Below are 21,205 nucleotides of genomic sequence, written 5' to 3'. Positions count from 1 at the left end.
TTCAGGGGGGTGGTCAGTAAATCTCCTGAAATTTCATTCAAAATTTGGTGTGGCTTTGGCAAGTGATAAAGGGAGCCTATTATGGAAAAAAATAGTAAGAACTTCTTTCAAGGGAAAAGGCAACATCACTAAAGAATTTCTCAAATAGTCAATGAATAGCTGCAAAAGATTATGAGCTAGATAAATTTAATCCTGTTTAAAATTCAAAGAGAAAGAGAGGTGTCAAGTTATTTCATACAAAAAAATTGTTATAAGCACTGTACTCTTCTTTTTGTTAATGTTTATTTTTGAGAGAGAGAGAGAGAGAGAGACAGTGTGAGTAGGGGAGGGGCAGAAAGAGAGGGAGACACAGAATCTGAAGCAGGCTCCAGGCTCTGAGCTGTCAGCACAGAGCCTGATGTGGTGCTCAAACTCACAAACCGTGTAATATGACCTGAGCCAAAGAAGTCAGATGCTTAACGACTGAGCCACCTAAGCGCCTCTTACAAAGATTTTCCGTAGCTAAATGTTTGAATAAATGTACTATCACAATCATTTTGGTATTTTTAAATAAAGTATATGCCAGTTCATGTCAAAGTAGTATATAATACTAAGGACATCATGTCCAGATATAAATATAAGGTCACTAACAACAAGCTATCCTCTATAATTCCAGATATTTTTCTCTTTTCTTTGGTAGCACCAGGGTTCTTATGCTTGTATGATGGAAGTCCGTGTTATCAATTGAGACATTTAAGAAAACCAGACCTCTAAATAAAAGCACAAACACTTTTATTTTGAACAGTAGTGTTTTGTTACAATTTAGTGAAACAAATAAATACATTCATTGGCCACAGCTATACTTTTACAACCAGTTTGAAACTGATTGTATAGCTGAGAAACACTGTGAAACAATAAAAAAGGCAGCTATGCATAAAAAAGCCACTTTAGCTATAAATGACATCTTTCATAAAACTACAACCAGCTTTACTGAGTGGTAAGAGTTTCAAAATTAATGACCACCCAAATGAAACGATAAAAACAAGTACTGCTAATCACTATAGAATTACACACTTAAGCGATGAAATTCACTGTTTTAATTAATGAACCGAAAAGGAAGGTTTGAAATTGTCGTCATGTGCTTCAGCGCAGGATGAGCAGGGAATCGGTAGCCCTTTGATTTTATAAACAGCTCCTTCTTTCGAGACCAAAATTAAAGTGCTCCTAGTGCTTTGGAATTTTAAGCAAAAATCGGGCCAGAAGCTTCTCTTTCTTTGTCTTTGGTGGTGATTTGTGGGAGATGTGTACAAGGGGACAAATGCAAGAATTCAGGTACCTAAGTCAGTGGTGAGAATAAATCTACAAATCTGAAATTTGGAAGAATCAACTAATGCTGCTGAAAGAACCAAGATATTTTATCTAGATTTTTTTTTTTAAGTAATTTTTGCTTACCTGGTCAAATAGGAACACTATCTAGGGAGGCCTCAGTAAAAATTTACCTTATTTACTTTGAACCCCAAGGATTAAAAGAGAAAACACATCTTTTCAGATAGTTCTAGGTAATTAGATACCCAACATTATTAGGAAAATAAATAGTTGGCATTCTGAAAGGAAATCTAAGAACTGGAGTTGTCACCAGTATGTTATGTTGTAGTGTAAATAGCAAGGTTAACTTCTGTACTATAAATTTTTAAGTAATTTGGTTACAACGAGAGAATTTATAAACAGACCCAAAGTAACATCTGTAACTATAGGTTTACGCTTCTGATTGAGTTCAAAGTCATTTTGTATGATAAAAAGAAATTTCTTTGGCTGTAAAGCAGCCTCCCGAAAGATCAAAAGCATTAAAAATTTCAATTATTCCTGTTATACTTTTATGAAATTGCTGAATAAGGAATTATTAAAACCTCGAAAAGTATTTTAAGTGATAGTAGAATTAAAACATAACTTTCTAGTCAAAGTAAAAGACAGAAAAGGACAGTTCTGTTAGTTGCAGTTCCGAAGAAATAGATCAGCAGACAATTGTATGTATAACTAGTTGTCTTTACACACAGTTGTGACAACTTCCCAACGTTGCCTGTTCCCTTGGCATCTTGAGGTATTCAGCATCTACTTCTTTCCATATAGATACTGGTAGAAAGTGCATTTTAAAATCCTTTATTATCTTAGCCTACCATATATACATATATATATATTTTAGATTTGGGATAGGACATTCAAGACAGTTTTAATATAATTCTAGAAGTATTCCAATATTGTTAAACACTGGTTTTGTACTTACCTAGTTAGTACCTTTACATCAGTTTTCTTATTTAGTCTAGTGCTGGAATTAATTTGAATTAAATTTAATCTGGCTTTGCCCATATACAAGATATAAAAATGGGAAAACTAAAGTAGGAATTATATGTCTTACAAAATATTGCACTTGAGTTTGCTGCAATAATGTATCATGACTTAATTTACCTGAGGACAATCCTGATTCAATAGGTATGATCAGCTGCGTCTTGTTCAGCTAGATCGAATGCTTTTGGAAATGTATTCATGTTTTAACTTAGATTTGTACATTTTATTAATAATTCTTAAATGCATCTGTAAATGTGTTTAGTCCCTAGAAGTTTCTATCAAAATCTCCCTATGCAAGAATCAGTATTGCTTTCTTGAAGAGCCATGCTTAAACTACTCGAGCATATCTTAATCACACAAAATGATCACTTGACCAATTCTACTCAAAGTAGCCACATCATTTTCACTGGTATGCTTTCTTCTTGAAGAAATGACTGGCTTTCCAAAGAACACTGCTGGTCATCATTGTAAAGGATTACTACTGTCATTTAAAAAAATGATTGTATAATTTCGGTTGGCATTTTACAATCATGCTTAAAAGAACTATCTTCAGTGATTACATATTTTTAAGTAGATTTTTAAAAAGAATGGTACGTTGTTATGCCTTAATCCTGCGCACTGTTCACACTAAAATTTCTATTGGGTAGGAATTCCACATAGAATACACCTCTGAACATACAGGCTTTGATTTTCATAGGGAAATTGCCTCCTAATTTGTACAATATAATATCCCAGTGTGAACACTAGAGTGTGGCTTTGGGAACTGCAGTGTACTCTTTCAGAACAAAGATAAAAGTGCAAATATGCAAATATGCATTTGATGTTCCAAAATCAGGAGGTTTGCAGCCATCAAGCGCCTTAAGATCTAATCCTTCTTTTCTCCCACTCCAAACTTCCCAGTTTACTTCATTTTGCTATGAAGATGTCAAAAGTAACAGGTGTGTTCTCTGCTAAACCACATTTCCAGGCTTTGTTTTCCATTGCAACAGATAATGGGATGTTTATGTAGATGGCATTTAAACACATCGAATATACACGTTCATGAAAACAATGGAAGAATCACGGCTTGGTAATACTGTCAGTTTTGTGGTGTTACGTACAAGCTATGGCGATTGCTCATATCTAAATTGCTACAAGTAAAGAGCAAAGGAGCAGTGTCTGTCATAGGTCCGTTCAGGTGGGGGGACACTGTGTAGCTGTTGCTGCCACACCCAGTCATGGTGCCGTACCAGCCCAAACCTTGCGAATTTGATAAACTGCAACAAGAAGAGGCAAGAAAGCGATAGGACTGTGATCAGGATGTAAGTCACATTGGCATTTTCAGCGTTAAATGCATTTTATAATACAATATCAAATATATTGAAATATATTCTTTGCCAAGTAACATAATGGCTTTCTACAAAATGTAATGACTTTTATCTAATATCCTTGACTTCATATCGCAAATGAATAAATATGTCAGAATTAGAACTTGATTATCAGATGATAATATAGTGTTTATTATGCAGTAGGCTCTTGTCAGATGTGTTTTTGTGTATATACATAAAATAATGTATACACACATACCTTATTTAATTTTTACAGCACTTCTATTAGATAAATTCTATTATCCCTATTTGGTAGGTGAAAAACAGGCTAAAAAACAGGCTAAGTAACTTGTCCAGATGAAATGAGAATTACAGAAAATGTTATATCCAGCGCAATGTATTATGGAGGTATGCTTTTAGCTTTTCACTTTGCCCTGATATGCAGCAAATGGGATGGAGTTGCAGTGGTTTCAGAGTAAGAAGGACAAGAGAAGACTTCCCATGGCATCTAAGATTCCCAAGAGGTCCATCTAGGGTTCTCCTGTGGGGTCTGAATAACACTATAGATAAGGAAGCACATAAATCATTCTAGCTGTATTCCTTCCCTGCCCACCAACTTCTGCCAGCTTTGAGCCAACGTGGGATCCTGAAATAAGATGGTACCATTTTACCCCCAAAGGCACTTCTCAAATAAAGGTAAAATTAGAGTCAGATGAGAGTTTTTATAGTACAGGGCACACTATAAATTTAACATCCACTGCTCTAAGGTCCAGTTTTAGTGATCTTATTTATTAATGTATGTCACCAAATCACTTTTTACATATTTGGGTCAAAGCTCATGTTTGTTCGTGGGGTGCCTTGCCTGAGTGGCTCAGTCAGTTAAGCCTCTGACTTCGGCTCAGGTCATGATCTCACAGTTCCTGAGTTTGAGCCCCATGTCAGGCTCTCAGCCTGGAGCCTGCTTCAGATTCTGTCTCTCAATCTCTCTCTGCCCTTCCCTTGCTCATGCTTTGTCTCTCTCTCTCTCTCAAAAAAAAAAAAAAATTAAAAAAAAAAACCTTAGGTATATTCTCTTTCAATCTATTCAGTACTAATTCAATATACCTACCTTCCTTCTCTTGAACTTCCCAGTCTTGGCAAGTCATCATCACTATCATACCGTCTTGGATTGTCAAAAAAGTAAGCTCTGGAGCTATAATTGTGACTATTTATCATGCCAGCAGGTGCCTGTGAACAAAGTATTAGATAGCATAGGAAGATTTACTTTTCAACTAAGAAAGGAGGCTGAGCTCTAGAATGCTGTTTTGGCTTAAACTTTGACAAAAAATAGAAAATCAATATAAATGTCCCATTGTTTTTAAAGATAAGGGGAACAGGAATGGGGAATATTATGACATCATACCAAATTCTGGTTTAGTCTCTGTGCCCGGAAAAAGAGTACCACCGACCATGCTGGGACATGTTCCCACAGAAAGAGGACCATTCCGAATACTACATACTCTTCTCCACTTACGTCTTCTAGATGAGCCTGTAAACAGAGAGTAACGAGCAGTGTTTAAGTCCGCTTGGTGTGTAAGCAGTCACCCTCCACAATGAACTCGTTTCAGGTAGGGTAAGTGAAAACACATCAAACACAGGCACATAAATCTCCAATTTCCCATATTTTGTGGTTTCATATCCTTTAAAGAAATGTGCTTTGATGTTAAGTAGAATAAAAAGCTATTTTTCAGTGCATTAATTTATGAAAATATTTTTAATATATGGATAAGATGGAGTGATCTCATTTTTCGGCCCCTAAGTCTGAAGAGAGTTATACGAGTGACTACTGGTTCTAACTACTCCACGGGGCAACATAATACACTTACTGAGTTACACCTGTAGAGAAATGTCACATATCAAGTTGCTCAGCTCCGCTGCTATTTAAAAACATGCCTCTGGGCCTAAGCTTCATATTGAATTTGCTTTTATCCTACTAGAGGTTGGGAAAGGAAAATGGCAAAAGGAGTGAAGAGACTCTGCCTTCTGGAATCGCATATGAAAATTCCTTTTCTTTAGAATGGTAACTGAAATTCTTATAAAATGGTATTCCAGAATGCCTTCAATTCAGTACAAAGTTAAATTAATATAAATATATGACAGGTTAGCTGTGTCAAACTGCACTTTTAGGAAAAGGATGGAGAATGCTGGGAGGCTAAATATGGAGTACTGGGGATTACCAGAGCAAACACCTGCACACCCAAGGAACTATGAATCCTCTCCCATTGACAGGACTGATAATACCAGATTTTCAGAAGTCATTATTTAAAAAATGGAACTAAATATTTAGGTTATATGTCATCTTGGGTTTGAGAGAATAAGTTTTATCTTAACAAGTTAAAAACATACCCATATTCTCTAGCTAATGACAGGCAATCCATTTATCTAGAGGTATTTAAACACTGTCCTTGAAAAATATTAGTAAAATAGGTTCAGGACCAACAGGTTCCTGTCACTATTAGTATTGTTTGCAAAAAGAAAAGAAAATACTCTGATGAAGGATTTTAAGTGACACATGTAAATGAGGATTTTTAAACATAAAGCTTTAAGTACGATTACTGTTAGTAGCTAGAGATTCCATAAAAGTGTTTGTAAGTCAAACACTTGAAATGTCCTCTCAGTTAAGGCTAACTTCATTATTACATTATTAGATTAGCAAAACATGGTAGCCACTTACCTTATCTGAAAGATTATCCCAGCCATAATTAAATGGACTTTCTAATGTATCCTGAGATATGGTGATCACCACCAAATTATAACATGCTCTTGAAGAGTAGAGGAGAATGACTACAGAGCCTACGACAACAGTCTGGCACAGAGACATACCCTAAAAGAAATAAAACTCATCATCATGACACTGCACATTTGTCATGAGAAGCTGTGCATACACATACAACATATCACCTCTTGCAATGCACTCTTAGAAAACACTGAGTGAGCACCTGTTGAAATAAACTCTTGATTATCCTGCTTTATGGTTCTTATTCTTAGAACCACTTGGGTTTAAATTACCCTATTAATACAAATAAGTTATTTGCCAACTTGCCCAATGGCAGCTGGAGGAAGATTTTTGTCCTGCCAAGGTTACCTTACTCCCTTAAGTAATATGAAGAAATAAGTTGGCAAAATTGATATTAATCAGAGAGGTAGTTTAGTCCTAATGAGAAAAGAATGGGAAATAGAAGCATTATTCCATTTCATAGACTTAATTTCTCATGAGATACACAATTAGGATAGAAATATAGCTCCTATGTTATTTGCTTCATTCTATTAGAGAGATGATGTTAGTTAATCTCCTACTGATGTCATTATGTTGACAACAAAATGATGTAGGCACTGAAATGCACTTTTGAATCCATAACATTTTAATACCAAGCCTTCCATTGTTTCTCCAAATAGAAAATTCTTATAATTTAGTACTCACTCCTAATTTAGTACTCACATTCAATGGAGTTGCAGAGATTCTTAACCTGGGGTCTGTATTTCAATACAATTGGTTTCCTTTGCAATCCTATTTATCTTATGCATTAAAAACATTATTCTGAGAAATGACAGGATTGTCAAAGAGACCCATTGCATGGTAGCTGTCCCATTCAGTTTCCATGTATAGATAACAAGCATCTAACTAATATATCATGCCCCTAAGTTTACATATTGAAATAGTTGTTAATTACTTTCCTCTTATTTCCTCTTTATATTAAGGGCACTTATGTTGAATTTTTGAAGTTATGTGTGTAGGTAGATTAAATAACCTATTAATTGCAACATAGAAAACATTTATTAAAAATACTTATTAGAGGGGTGCCTGAGTGGCTCAGTCAGTTGATTTTGGCTCAGGTCATGATCTCATAGTTCATGGGTTTGAGCCCCGCATCAGGTTACGTGCTGACAGCAAGGGGCCTGCTTGGGATTCTCTCCCCTCTCTCTCTGCCCCTCTCCCACTTGCATATGCGTGCACTCTCTCTCTCTCTCAAAAATAAATAAATAAACTAAAAAAAAAAACCTTATTAGAAGGGTGTACTGGGTTTGGTAGGATTGAGAACCATTACTATAACTGACTTCTTTATAAGAACAACACATTTTAGAAGCATATGAGAAGAGGGAGAACTTAAAAGATAAAAGACACCTTGAAAGATGTTGAGAGTACCCTCTTGAGCTAACTCACTACCATAACAAAAGTATGTGTGAAAGTAAATAAAACCCTAGAGAGATTAAAGTTTTCTAAAATCAGGGCTAAAATTTTCTAAAGAATACATTTTTATTTTTGTGAATACCCAAAAATGTTGTTAATAAAAAAAGCTAATCTAGGGCCACCTGGGTGGATCAGTTGGTTAAATAGCTGACTTTGGCTCAGGTCATGATCTTATAGTTCATGTGTTGGAGACCCATGTTGGGCACTGTATTGACAGCTCAGAGCCTGGAGCCTGCTTCAGATTCTGTGTCTCCCTCTCTCTCTGCCCCCTCCCCTGCCTGTGCTCTGTCTCTGTCTCTCTCTCTCTCAAAATATAAAAATAAAACATTATAAAAAAGCTAATCTAAAACCAATCCAGAACAAATTTTAAAACTATTATATTATTGGGGCACCTGGGTGGCTCAGTTGGTTGAGCTTCTGACTTCGGCTCAGGTCATGATCTTGTGGTTTGTGGGTTGGAGCCCTGCATCGGGCTCTGTGCTGACACCTAGCTCAGAGCTTGGGGCCTGCTTCAGATTCTGTGTCTCCCTCACTCTCTGACCCTCCCCTGCACACACTGTCTCTCTTTCTCAGAAATAAATCAAACATTTAAAAAAAAAAAATGGGGCGCCTGGGTGGCTTAGTCGGTTAAGCGACCGACTTTCGCTTAGGTCATGATCTCGTGGTTCGTGGGTTCGAGCCCTGCGTTGGGCTCTGTGCTGACTGCCAGCTCAGAGCCTGGAGCCTATTTCAGAGTCTGTGTCTCCCTCTCTCTCTGACCCTCCCCTGCTCACGCTGTCTCTCTCTCCTAGAAATAAATAAAAAAATAAAAATATTTAAAAAAAAATAAAAAAAGTAAAAGTACTGTGTTATTAAGGAAACATTATGTAACAAGAAGTTAGAATGCTATAAGCACTACCATCCTTTAAAATAATCCTAAGTAAGTTTAAGGAGAAGTAAAATGACTACTAAAAGACATAATATGGAGAGACTCTGTTTATACTTGTAAATATTATAAAAGCTAAAAAAAAGTGAGAAAAGAGCAAAGAATAACACTAAGGCAATTAACAAAACAAAATTACAGCCAGATTACATATATATAACAATGAAAGAAGCCCAATGATTTAGAAAACAAAGTAAGATCTTCCTGCAAAACACAGGATTACAAAACAAAACAAAAAAATGGATTCAGCAACACAGAAGCTATTGTCAAAAAATTAAAGAAAATCTTTCTAAAATGAATGGAGTCATTAACAGACAATTCCACTCAGGAGCAATCTTCATGGTATTTTTCTCCCTTCTTCCATCTCTAACATCTACACCAGTTTTTTTTTTTTTAATTCCATACCAGACAAGGAAAGAAGAGTCACACCTCACTCCAATATGCATATTATTAACACATTGGTATGCATGTCATTAGCTAGAGTTCAATATTTGTTTACAGGTATTTTTAAAATGCAGATTTGCAGAAACTTCAAATTACCATTCACTAAATGTTGACAAATGTACACCAGTGTAGCTCACATTTCTACCAAAATAGAGAGCATTACCATCACTCCAGAAAGTTCCCTCACACCCCTTCCCTATCAGCTAAATCTACAGATGTATACACTCTCCTGCTTCTGTTTTTACCACACCTTAGTTCTGAACTTCATATAAACAGGACCATAGAGTATGAACTCTTTTGTAGGTTTCATTCACTCAGCATAATGTTTTGTGCTTCATCCATGTTGTTGGATGTTTTAGTAATTTGGTCTTTGTATTGCTGAGGTGGATAATTAGAATGACTAACTCCTCCTGGTTGGCTCAAGAGTTTTCTAGTTTTAGTACTGAAAGTCCCACATCCCAGAAAACTTCTCAGCCCCAGAGAAACCAGGACAGTTAATCACACTAATTCCACTTGTAATTATATGAGGTTGCTTATATGACAGTTTTTTTCTGTTGATGGATACTTTCTATAAATATATACATCTTTCTGTGGACATATGCTTTCACTTATTTGGGGTAAATACCTAAGAATGGAATTACTGGGTCATATGGTAGGTACAAATTCAGCTATACAAGAAATTGCCTGATTTTTCCAAAATGGATGTATAATTTTATACTTCCAACAAAGTATGAGAGTTCTAGTTGCTCCACATCCCAGACAACATTAGGCGTTCTCAATCTTTTTAATTTTACGCATGCTGATGGATATGCGGTAGTATGTCATTTTTATTTAATTTGTATTTCCTGAAGACTAATGACATGTTGTTTATTGGCCATTTGTATATCTTCTTTGTGAAAAATCTATTCATATCATTGACCACTTCTAAATTGGGTTGTCTTTTTTTAAATTATTGAGTTGTAAGAGATCTCTATATATGCTGGAAATGAGTCCTTTGTCAGAAATATGCAAATATTTCTTGAGGTCTGTGGCTTGCTTTTGCATTTTCTTAGTTTTTTCTTTGCATGAGAAATTTAAAATTTAATTAAGTCTAATTTATCAATCTATTCCTTCTGATTACTTTTTATGACCTAAAAAATCTTTACCTGTACCCAACTTGTAAAGATACTCTTCGGTGTTTATTTTCAGAAGCTTTAGAGTTTTTTCATTTATATTTAGGTCTATGATCCATTTTGAATTAATTTTGTGCGGGTATAGTATGAGATGGAGTTGGGCTTCATTTTATTTCATACGGATATCCAGTTTTTGTAGTCTCATTAGTTAAAAAGATTTCCTTTTCCATTTGGATTGCTTTAGCACCTTTGTCAAAAATCAAAAGACCTTATACGTGTGGATTGATTTCTAGGCCTTCTATTCTGTTCCATTGATCTGTTTGCCTCTTTTATGCCAGTAGCACAGTGTCTTAATTATTGTAGCTTTTATACTAAATTTCAAAGCCATGTAGTGTAAGTCCCCAGCTTTTTCAGCATTTCCTTCTGCATTATTCAATACAACAGCCATTAGCTACATTTGATTATTAAAATTAAAATTAAATTAAATTGATTAAATGATCAAAGCTTCTGTCACAATAGCTACTTTGCAAGTGCTCAATAGTCACATACGGCGGCTAGCTACCATACTGAACAATGCAGGTATAGAAGACTTTCATCAGTGCAAAAAGTTCTATTAGAAAGCACCACTTTAAATGTATTTTTAGGTCCTTTTCATTTCCATATAAATTTTAGAATAAAATTGCCAAACTCTATTTTTAAAAGCCTCATGTTGGAATTACGATTAGGATTGCTATGAATCTGTAGATCATTCTGGGGAGAATTGCCGTCTTAACAATACTGCATCTTCTAATCCATGAACAATAGTCTTCATTGATTTAAGTCTTCTTTAATTTCTCTCAGTAATATTTTGTAGTTTTAAGTATAGAGATATTGCTTGGTTTCTTGTTTCTTTTTTTTAAGTTTATTTATTTATTTTGAGAGAGAATATGAGTGTGGGCAGGGAAGGGGCAGAGAGAGGAGAGAGAAACTGAAGCAGGTCCCACACTGTCAGCACAGAGCCCAATGCAGGGCTCAATCTCATGAACCATGATATCATGACCTGAGCAGAAATCAAGAAAAGTTAGATGCTTAACCACCTAAGCCACCAGGTGTCCTGGAAATTTTGTTCCTAAGTATTTTGTTTTTTGATGCTACATAAATAGGAATTTGAATTTTATCTTCTATCTGGCTACACTTGGTATATATATAAATACAATAATTTTGCATTTTGACCTTGTATCCGAAGAACTTGCTAAATTCTCTTGTAAGTTCCAGTAGTTATTTAGCAGACTCTTTAAGATGCTCTACAAAAGCATTCTGTTATCTACAGTTAGAGAGTTTAACTTTTTTTATTTCCAATTTTATACTTTTTGTTTCTTGTTTTCTTGGAATAGTGCATAGAAATGGCGAGAATGGGCATCTTTGTTTTGTTCCCAATCCTAGGGGCAAAACAAAACTTTAAGTATGATACTAATTGAAGGTTTGTTTTTTTTTTTATAGATTCCTTTTATCAGATCGAGGATTATTCCTTGTGTTCCCTATTAGCTGAATTCTGTGTTTTGTTTCGTTAAGTCATGGGGGGTTGTGAATTTTGTCAAATGTTTTTTCTACATTTATTCAAATTACTATTTGTTTTTTCCCCTTTTTCTCCTAATATAGTGAATTAAACTGATTTGATTTTCAATGTTAAGCCAATGTTGCATTCCTGAGATAAACTCTTCTTGGTCATAATTTATTTTCCTTTTTACATATTGCTTAGATTATGAGTCTTTATCAGGGACACTAGTTTGTAGTTTTTATGTGTTTTGTAATATCTTTGTCAAGTTTTGGTATCACAGTAATGCTGTCCTTATAAAATATGTTGGAAAGAGTTCCTTCCTTTTATGTTTTCAAAAGTTTAATATTGGTATTAATTTATCTTTAAATATTTGATAAAATTAACCAGTGAAACCATCTGGGCCTAGAATTTTCTTTGAAGGAAATTTCTGATAACAAATTAAATTTCTTTAATAAATATAGGGCAATTCAGAATTAATATTTTGTCTTCCATCAATTTGCTACGTTGTACTTTTAAAGCAATTTGTCCATTTCTTCTAAGTTGTCGAATTTACTCCCAAAAAGTTGTTCATAATATTCCTTCATCTTTCTTTTAATGCCTGTTAAGATCTATAGTGATATTCCCTTTATCATTCATGGTACTGGCAATGTGCATTTTCACTCTGCTTTTTTCTGTACATAAAATTTTTGTTGATCTATTCACAGAATTAACTTTTGGTTTTAATTTTTCCATTATTTATTTTCTGTTTCACTGATTTCCATTCTTTATTATCTCAGTTCTTCTATTGGCTTTGGACTTATTTCTTCTTTTTCTTTTTTTTTTTTTAACTTTGTCCTAGTTTCCCTCACAGTTTCCAAGGTGAAATCTTAGGTCATAATTATATATCTTTATTCCATTCTAATATAGCATTTAAAGATATATTTTTCTCTTCAAGCACTGTTTTAGCATTATCCCACAAATTTTGAAATATTATATTTTGTTTTCCTTCTATGTGAAATGTTTTCTAATTTCCCTTGTGATTTCTTCTTTTTCTAATGGGTTATTTAGAATTATGTTGTATAATTTTTAAGTATTTGGATTTTTTTAAGATATCATATTGTTATTGATATTTAATTGCATTATGCTAGAGAACATTCTTTGATTCCAATTCTTTTGAATGTATTGATACTGTTCTTATGGTCCATTGTATGGTTTATTTTCATGACCATTTCCATGCTCAATTGAAAGGAATGTGTATCCTCCAGTTGTTGAGAGTCAGTTAGCTCGAGGGTATTGATAGTGTTGTTCAGATTTTCTGTACTGACTGTTTTATCAATTGTTGAGTGGGGGGCATTGAAATCTCCAACTATAATTGTACAAATTCCCCCCTTTTATTTCTCACTATTTGGTAAATCTTTTTTACTGCTTTATTTCCTACTATTTTAGGCTTCATGTACACATTTGTAATTTTTATGTCTTTTGATGAAATGTACCTCTTTATATTTGCTAATATTCTTTGCTTCCTGATGAAAGGTATCTTTTTATATCTGGTAATACTTGGTCTTTAAGTCTATCTTATCTGATATTAAAGGACCTTCTTACACTTACTGAATGCATAGTATATTAGTTTCCACTTATTTATTTTTGACATATCTTTTTTTAATATTTAAAGTACCATTTTGACAGTCTCTATTTTTTAATGGGAATGCTTTAGTCCATTAGTGTTTCATATAATTGATGATTTGTTTGGATTGACATCTTACATTTTACTATTTGTTTTCTGTTTGCTCTGCTTGTTTTTTCTTGTTGATGTTGTTTTCTTCCCTTTATATATTATTTCCTGTGTTCTTTTGGGTTAATTGAATAATTTTTAGAATTCCATTTTAATTTATCTATTGGATTTTTAACTATACTTTCCTAGTTTTTGTTTTGTTTTGTTTTTGTTCTAGGGTAGCAGTTCTTAAAGTGTGGTCCAGGGACCTTAAAGATCAAAATAAAAATGATTTAAAAAATACTAAGATGTTATTTACTTATTGTACTCTAATTCTCTTTTGAATGTACAGCAGAGTTTTCCAGAGACTACATGCTAAGGGATGATGTCAACACTTTGTGTGCATGTATATTCTTGTGTTTTATGGAATTCCTGATATAACAGAATTATGGTATAAATATGTGGATTTTCAGAGATGAACTCAGAGTGTTCTCTTTTACTGGGTTCTTACTTGTTTTCTTTGGCTATAGCTGCTTTATCTGCTGACACTTCATTATCATTCAGTAAGTATTTATTTTGAAGTCCTTATACCTTCCTTAGTATACCTTGCATACCTTATATGGAAATGCAATAAGAATTGGTACACTTCACAGATTTGTTTTACAGTATTTAAGGGCACATGGGTGGCTCAGTCAGTTAAGGATCTGACTTTGGCTCAGGTCATGATCTCATGGTTCCTGAGTTTGAGCCCTGCATCAGGCTCTGTGCTGACAGTTCAGAGCCTGCAGCCTGCTTTGGATTCTGTGTTTCCCTCTCTCTGCCCTTCCCCAATCGCACTTTGTCTCTCTCTCAAAAAATAAATAATAAGACATTAAAAAAAATCTTTCTTCAAAAACCTTTAAAAATTAAAAATTAAACTCATATTAGAGATTAATCATACTTTGCTCTAAAATAAAACTTTTTTTTAATATTTAAGAATGGATTATTGTCTCAGGAATGGGAAATTATTTTTTTTAAAGAATACAGAGTTTCATTATGGAATAATGAAATGTTCTTGAGATAGATAGCAATGGTTGTACAACAATATGAATGTATTTAATGCCACTGAACTGTACATTTAAAAATGATTAAACGGTAAATTTTACATTATATGTATTTTACCACAATAAAAAATATCTTCAAAACACAACTTCTCTGTCTCTAAGATGCTGAGAAAGATGAAAGTGATTATAATTCTCTGACTCAATAAAGAAAGGAATCTACCTCAAAGAAACTGGATGAAACTGATTTCTTGTTTTGTTTTATCAAATAAAATGCAATGAAACCTATCTTTCAATAGCCTTTACAAACTTTAATAATTTACCTTATTGTGTCTTCCATGACAGAACATTCTTGAATAGTATTAAAGCCCAAGTTAGGCTGCAGAGTCATTTTGAGCCCAATCAGAGTTTAAAAGCAAAAGGAATTGAAATTTAAATGCAGGTGTGGTGAGTACCTTAAACACTAAAAATTGTTTTTATAACTTTCCAAACTAGAAATGAAAACACTATTCAAACATTTACAGGCCTCATTACTGTATTGCATTGGCTGAGAAAGCACACACAGTAGCTGAGAAACCAGTAAAGCCTTATACAGTTGACAGTACTGAGTGCCTGCTAGATGGGAAGCCCATTTATTAAATTATGGCATTGCCATTTTCCAATAATTCAGAAATCCACTGATTTGAAGATTTAACTGAAAACAAAGATTTAGTATCTTATCTATAGATTTATATTTTTGTCTTACAAATAAATGAACCCAATGAAGCAGGACTAATTTTGTAATAATCCTGTGTCAACATCAACTAATCATCCAGGAAGGTATTCTTTTATGTCAATGTCTGAGAAGAAACATAAGTGGCACTAAAATATCTGAAGTATTTAAAATTCTTCTGTTGTTTATCCTAGGTCAACTGTGTTGATATGTTCACTAATGGTACAAGAGCAATGGTAGGTAAAACTTCTGGACCTTAGTAGAAAGCAAAACAGTGGCCCCAACCTGTATTGTATTCTTTACTACTATGTACTCCAGATCAAAAAAGACAGTGTCACTTAAGAATATCCTCGATAAAGCAGTGAAGATATTAATTATCAATCTAGAGTATGTGTCTATTTAAAATTCTGTGTAATGAGGGGTGCCTGTGGCTTAGTCGGTTAGACATCTGACTCTTGATCTCAGCTCAGGTCATGATATCACATTTTGTGAGATCAAGCCCTATGTCAGGCTCTGCCTTCCTGGTGTGGAGCCTGCTTGGGATTATGTCTCCCTCCCTCTCTCTTGACTCCTCCCCAATTCATGCTTGCTCTCTCACTCTCTCTCTTAAAAATAAATAAACCTAAAAAAATTCTGTGTGAATATATGAGACATGCACTTAAAGCAATTCTGCAGCATACTGAAGTATAGTGGTTGTTTGAGGAAAAGCACTTAAGTGGTTGTTTGACTTGTGAGCTGAACTAGCCACTTTTCTCATGGAACACCTTTTTTCACTCAACAGACAACTATGGAAAACAAACCATGCTTATTCAGACTTGGTTGCCGGGAATATATATTTTTAAACATAAGTGAAATTAGCTTGTCACTTCAAAGAAAATATCTGACACTATTGCCAATGGCAAAATATAAATTTTCTAATGAAAATTAGAGTTTTTGAGAACTTGTAAACTCTTCTGTCCATAATAAGACTGGCATGGCAGCTTCTAAAAATTTAAACACTTTTCTGATGACATTGGAGGTAATACTAATAAATATGATTTTGAATATTGTCCAATGAAATGTATCATCATTTTGAAGATCTTGACCACTCTCTTCCAATGATCAATGCATAATGTTACACAATCATTCAAAGTGTAAGATAGACCAATGGTAGTACAGAAAGTTCACTAATATGGTTTTAGATTCTACATGGTAACTAACCTTCAAGAAACCTCCACTTCAGATTTTTGGTGTAGTATTAAAGAAGAATATCCACAATTATCTGAAAAGGTTATTAAAATTCTCCTCCATTTTCCAACTACATATATGTGTGAGGATGGATTTTCTTCATATACTTCAACCTAAATGACATATCACAACAGATTGAATGCAGAAGCAAACACGAAAATTCAGTTGTCTTCCATTAAGTTAGAAATTAAAGAGATCTGCAAAATGTAAAACAATGTCAATCTTCTAATTTATTTTGAATTGGAAAATACAATCCATTTTCATAAAAACAATTTTATTCATGATAACATAATGGATGTATTATTATTTTAAATGAATTAAGAAATGAATATTTTTATAATTTCTCAATTTTTATTTCTAATAATGTATATATATATATATATATATATATATATATAATCTATATATAATAAACATTCTACACATTCTCTCCTATTTTTAATACCTCTTATTTCTTTAGCTTGTTTAATTGTCTTGGCTAACCTCCAGGAAAATATTAAATAATAATGGTGATAAAGAACATTTAGTCTTTTTTNATAGCTCTTTAGGGTCCTCAATAATTCTCAGGAGTGTAATGGGGTCTTGAGACCAAAAAGTGTGAGAACCCCTACTCTAGAGATTATAATATATATCCTTAATTTTCATGGTCTAATAGTTAATATCATACCACTTTTACATAAAATATAAGAATTTTGCAACCTTATGGGTACATTTATCCCCTCTCCTTTATGCTATAGTTGCTATTATTGTTATATATGCTATAGAGAGAATTCTATATCTACATATGTAAGCCTCACATTGTAAGTTTTGCTTTGCACAGTCATATTCCTTTTTTTAGAAATTAAGAAATTATATTTACCCCAATATTTACTATTTCTCGTGTTCTTCATTCCTTCCTGAAGAGATGAAATTCAAGCTGCCTTTATTTCCCTTCAGACTGTAGAATTTTCTTAACATTTCTTGTAGTGCAGGTCTGCTGTAAGTAACCCTCTTACTTTTACTGGAAGATGTTTTACTTCTTCATCATTCTTTAAGAATATTTTAATTTGATAGAGATTTCAGAGTTGATAGCATTTTTCCTTCAGCATGTTGAAGATGTTTCCACATCTTCTGGACTCCTTTATTTCTGATGAGAAGTGAGGGATCATTTGAATCAGTGTTCCCTTATGTATGTGTCATTTTTGTCTGTTTTCAAGATTTCCTTTTTATTTTTGGTTTTAAGCACTTTGACTATAATGAACCTAAGTGACTCTTTATATTTATCCTGATTGGGATTGCTGAGCTGTAAATTTATGTCTTTCATCAAAAATTGGAAAATTTCAGTCATTATTTCTTCAAATATTTTTTCCAACCTCATTTTCTCCCTCTTTCCGTTTTCCACTTATACATACTTAGGTCCTGAGATTCTGTTCATTTTATTGTCATCTTTCTCCTCAACCTCCTCTGACCTTCAAATTGGATACTTTCTGTTGATTTAAGTCCATTAATTCTTTTCTTCTTTCATCTCCAACCTGCTGTTATACCCAACTGGTGACTTTTTCATTTTAAATATTGTATTTTTTAATTCTAGAAATTCTTTTTATAGTTTTTATTTCTCCTGAGTTTTCCTACTTATTTAATTATCAAAGTATATTTTCCTCTATATTCTTGAGCCTAATATCAAACTTTCGTCTGATAGAGCCAACATCTACATCATCTGGAAGGGGGGAATTGCCTCCAAGGATTGCATTTTGAGTTTTGCTTTTTGGTTTTTAAATATGAGTTACAGTTTTCCTGTTTCTTCATATATCTAGTAATCTTGGATTGTGCTCTGCACCTTGTGAGTGACATGTTTTAGAGAGTCTGGATTCTGTTATATTCTTCTAAAAAGTATTGATTTTTCCCTTTTCCTTTTTTTCCCTTTTTTAAAAACAAAAACTAACTTGGTTAGACTCAAATCCCAAACTGTCTTCCATGAATAGATAGCAACTGAAATATCAGTTCAATTCCTTTATCCTAAACTGTGCTGCTTGAATTCTGTCCTGCTCATGTGTAGTTCAGGTATCAGATAAAAATTTGGCAGAATTTATCATCAGAATTTGGGGCTCCCCCTATCTGGCTGTCTTCTTCCTGAAATTTCTCACTTATTTTCCACCTGTGGTAGTTACTTGAATTTTGTCTTCTGATTCTTCAATCAAGTTAAACAGAGGTTTTCTCTTCTAGTTTTGGCTGCCCCGTGGATGAGAACTTCCTTTTACAGGTTAGAAGCTGTAAAAAACAGGAAACTCACTCAGTGTTATTTCCTTCTTCTAAGTGGTTGCTCTCCAGTGCCTTCAGTGCTTTTTATATTTTGTCCAGAATTTATCATTGCTATCTGTGGAAGGTTTGTCCAATAGAAGCTACTTAGCCATTACCAGAAGCAGAATCCTACATATATCCTTGGAAAACATTTCACAAATGCTATTTCCATTTTGAAATTAAAATGCCAAACTAAGGACCAAAAATAAGAAAACAGAGTAGTCTCAATTAGTAAATTAAAAAACAGTTGACCCTTGAACAACAAGTTTGAACTGCATGGGTCCACTTACCCACAGATTTTTTGTTTTGATAAATACTGTACAGTACTATGAATGTATTTTCTCTTATGATTTTCTTAATAACATTTTCTTTCCCCTAGTTCACTTTACTGTAAGAATACAGTATATAATACACACAGTATACAAGTATGTGTTAATTGACTATTTCTATTATCGGTAAGGCTTCCAGTCAACAGTAGTCTATTAGTAGTTAAATTTTGAAGGAGTCAGTGTGTCAACTATACTTCAATTAAAAAAAAACCCAAAGGCATTAAAATAAGTTTTGGGGGAGTCAAAGTTATATGTGGATTTTAAATTGTGCAGTGGGTCAGTACCTCTAGTCCCTCTGTTGTTCAAGGGTAAACTCTATTTTGATAATTATAAAATCTAAACAGGTTCAAAAATAGTTTCATGCTTCAGAGACAATGAAATTATATCTCTGACTCCTATGGATTTTTAAAAATGAGACAAGTGTGTGGAGGATCTACCCAGCAACAGAAGAGGAAATAAGACTTGGGGTATAAGAACTGGAGTAACAAAGGCAGCCAAGTGCCACAGCTTAAGATGTACAGAGTAAATCCTCATAATTCAAGAGAGAAATTATAGCAAAGTATTGAGAAGGTGACAATCATACCTATTACAGAGGATGGTGCAGCCTCTATTTCTCTACCATCATCCTCCCAAATTCTGGTTAAATATTTCAGGGTGATGGAAAGAGATGCTCATAGTATTTTAACCTATTTCTTTAATTATGGCTTAAATTACCATAAATTACTACTTTGGTCTTATAGGATCAGCTAGTCTTCATGAAAGATCAGAAATATCAGTCTAGGGGTGCCTGGGAGGCTCAGTTGGCTGAGTTTCTGACTCTTGACTTTGGCTCAGGTCATGAGCTCACAGTTCATGAGTTTGAGCCCCGCATGGGGCTCTGAGTTGACAGTGTGGAGCCTGTTGGGATTCTCTCTCTCTCTCTCTCTCTCTCTCTCTCTCCTCTGCCCTCCCCCGCTTGCTCTCTATCTCTTTCTCTCAAAAAAGAAAAAAAAACCAGTCTAATTGAATGTTACTGTGTCTCTGCAAGATGCTGATGCTGTTTTCCATTTGCATTAAATTAATATGGATAAAAGGTTGAGTGAACATTGGACAGAAAGGTTTACATAATAATTAAAACTGTTAAGAATTCAGGAGAGAGAGAATGCACTATTTGCAAATGGCAGACTGGGCTAGGAGACAAGCTGATCTTAAGTATCAGACAATTATTCCTTTTATACTCTTATCAAATATAAAATTGTGCATGTTCCTGGCCTGAAAGCTTAACTTTTATTCCCACCCTGCCTTTGAGTGTTCTCTTATACAAATAATCCCAACCTGTCATTACAGGGACTAAGCATCTACAATGGTTTAAATCTTTTTGTGCGGATAAGTTATTTTGTCAATTATGTTCTATATTCTTATAAATATTTTTATTTTTTTTGAAATGGGAAGAAATATTAGAATAAAAATAATTTATCAGTATACATTTTAATGTTAACAGTTATGTTGTAATTCTGAGAAAAAGTAAATAAGTTAAAATATAACACAGAAATCATACAAATGAAGTCAAGGGAAAAAGCAATTTAAAAAACATAATGGGAGAAAAAGACCAAAAGTAACATGCAATCATGTCAATAAATACAAACTATTTGTTTATCATATAAATGGTTTGTAAAAAACAAACAAAACAATTCTATATTTTGTCTAAGTTAATGAGACACACTTGAAATGCTAGCAATAGATAAAAACTTAAAAGATAGTACTGTCTATCAATAGTATGCAAATAAAAGACAGTTGAAATTGTAATAGAAGTTACAGATCTCAGAACAAAAATGCCTGATTAAAAGTGCCTTTACATAATTTCAACAATATTTTTTCTAAAATTTTTAAAGTAAAGTTAGTTAAATACTAGATGAAATGTAACATAGTAGAGACTTCAACCCTTATCAAAATCTGTGTGAAATGGTACATAAATAAGGTGGAGTCAAGTAAAATTAAAATATTTAAAAGAGAAATTCAGTTCTTCAATGATTCTTATTCTTTTTTAGATCAATGTTCCTTTTGAGAATTTGACTACAT

The 21,205-nt window shown here is 33.6% G+C and overlaps 1 protein-coding gene across 1 annotated transcript in view; it reads right to left on the bottom strand.

Annotated features, from left to right (window-relative positions):
* Window positions 1-787: 787 nt before the first annotated feature.
* The window catches only part of GPR137C (G protein-coupled receptor 137C), a 63,774-nt gene continuing 43,356 nt past the window's right edge, over window positions 788-21,205 (bottom strand). The window contains 4 exon segments of the mRNA XM_077768101.1: window positions 788-3,578; window positions 4,738-4,856; window positions 5,032-5,157; window positions 6,343-6,492. Of these exon segments, the coding sequence (XP_077624227.1) occupies window positions 3,401-3,578; window positions 4,738-4,856; window positions 5,032-5,157; window positions 6,343-6,492 (573 nt within the window). The 3' untranslated portion in view covers window positions 788-3,400.

Source organism: Crocuta crocuta, unplaced genomic scaffold (genome assembly GCF_008692635.1).
Source record: "Crocuta crocuta isolate KB4526 unplaced genomic scaffold, BGI_CrCroc_1.0 scaffold10, whole genome shotgun sequence".
In the NCBI taxonomy this organism is placed as follows: Eukaryota; Metazoa; Chordata; class Mammalia; order Carnivora; family Hyaenidae; genus Crocuta; species Crocuta crocuta.
The sequence above is the reverse complement of the archived record's forward strand: the minus strand, read 5'-3'. Positions and strand labels throughout refer to the sequence as shown.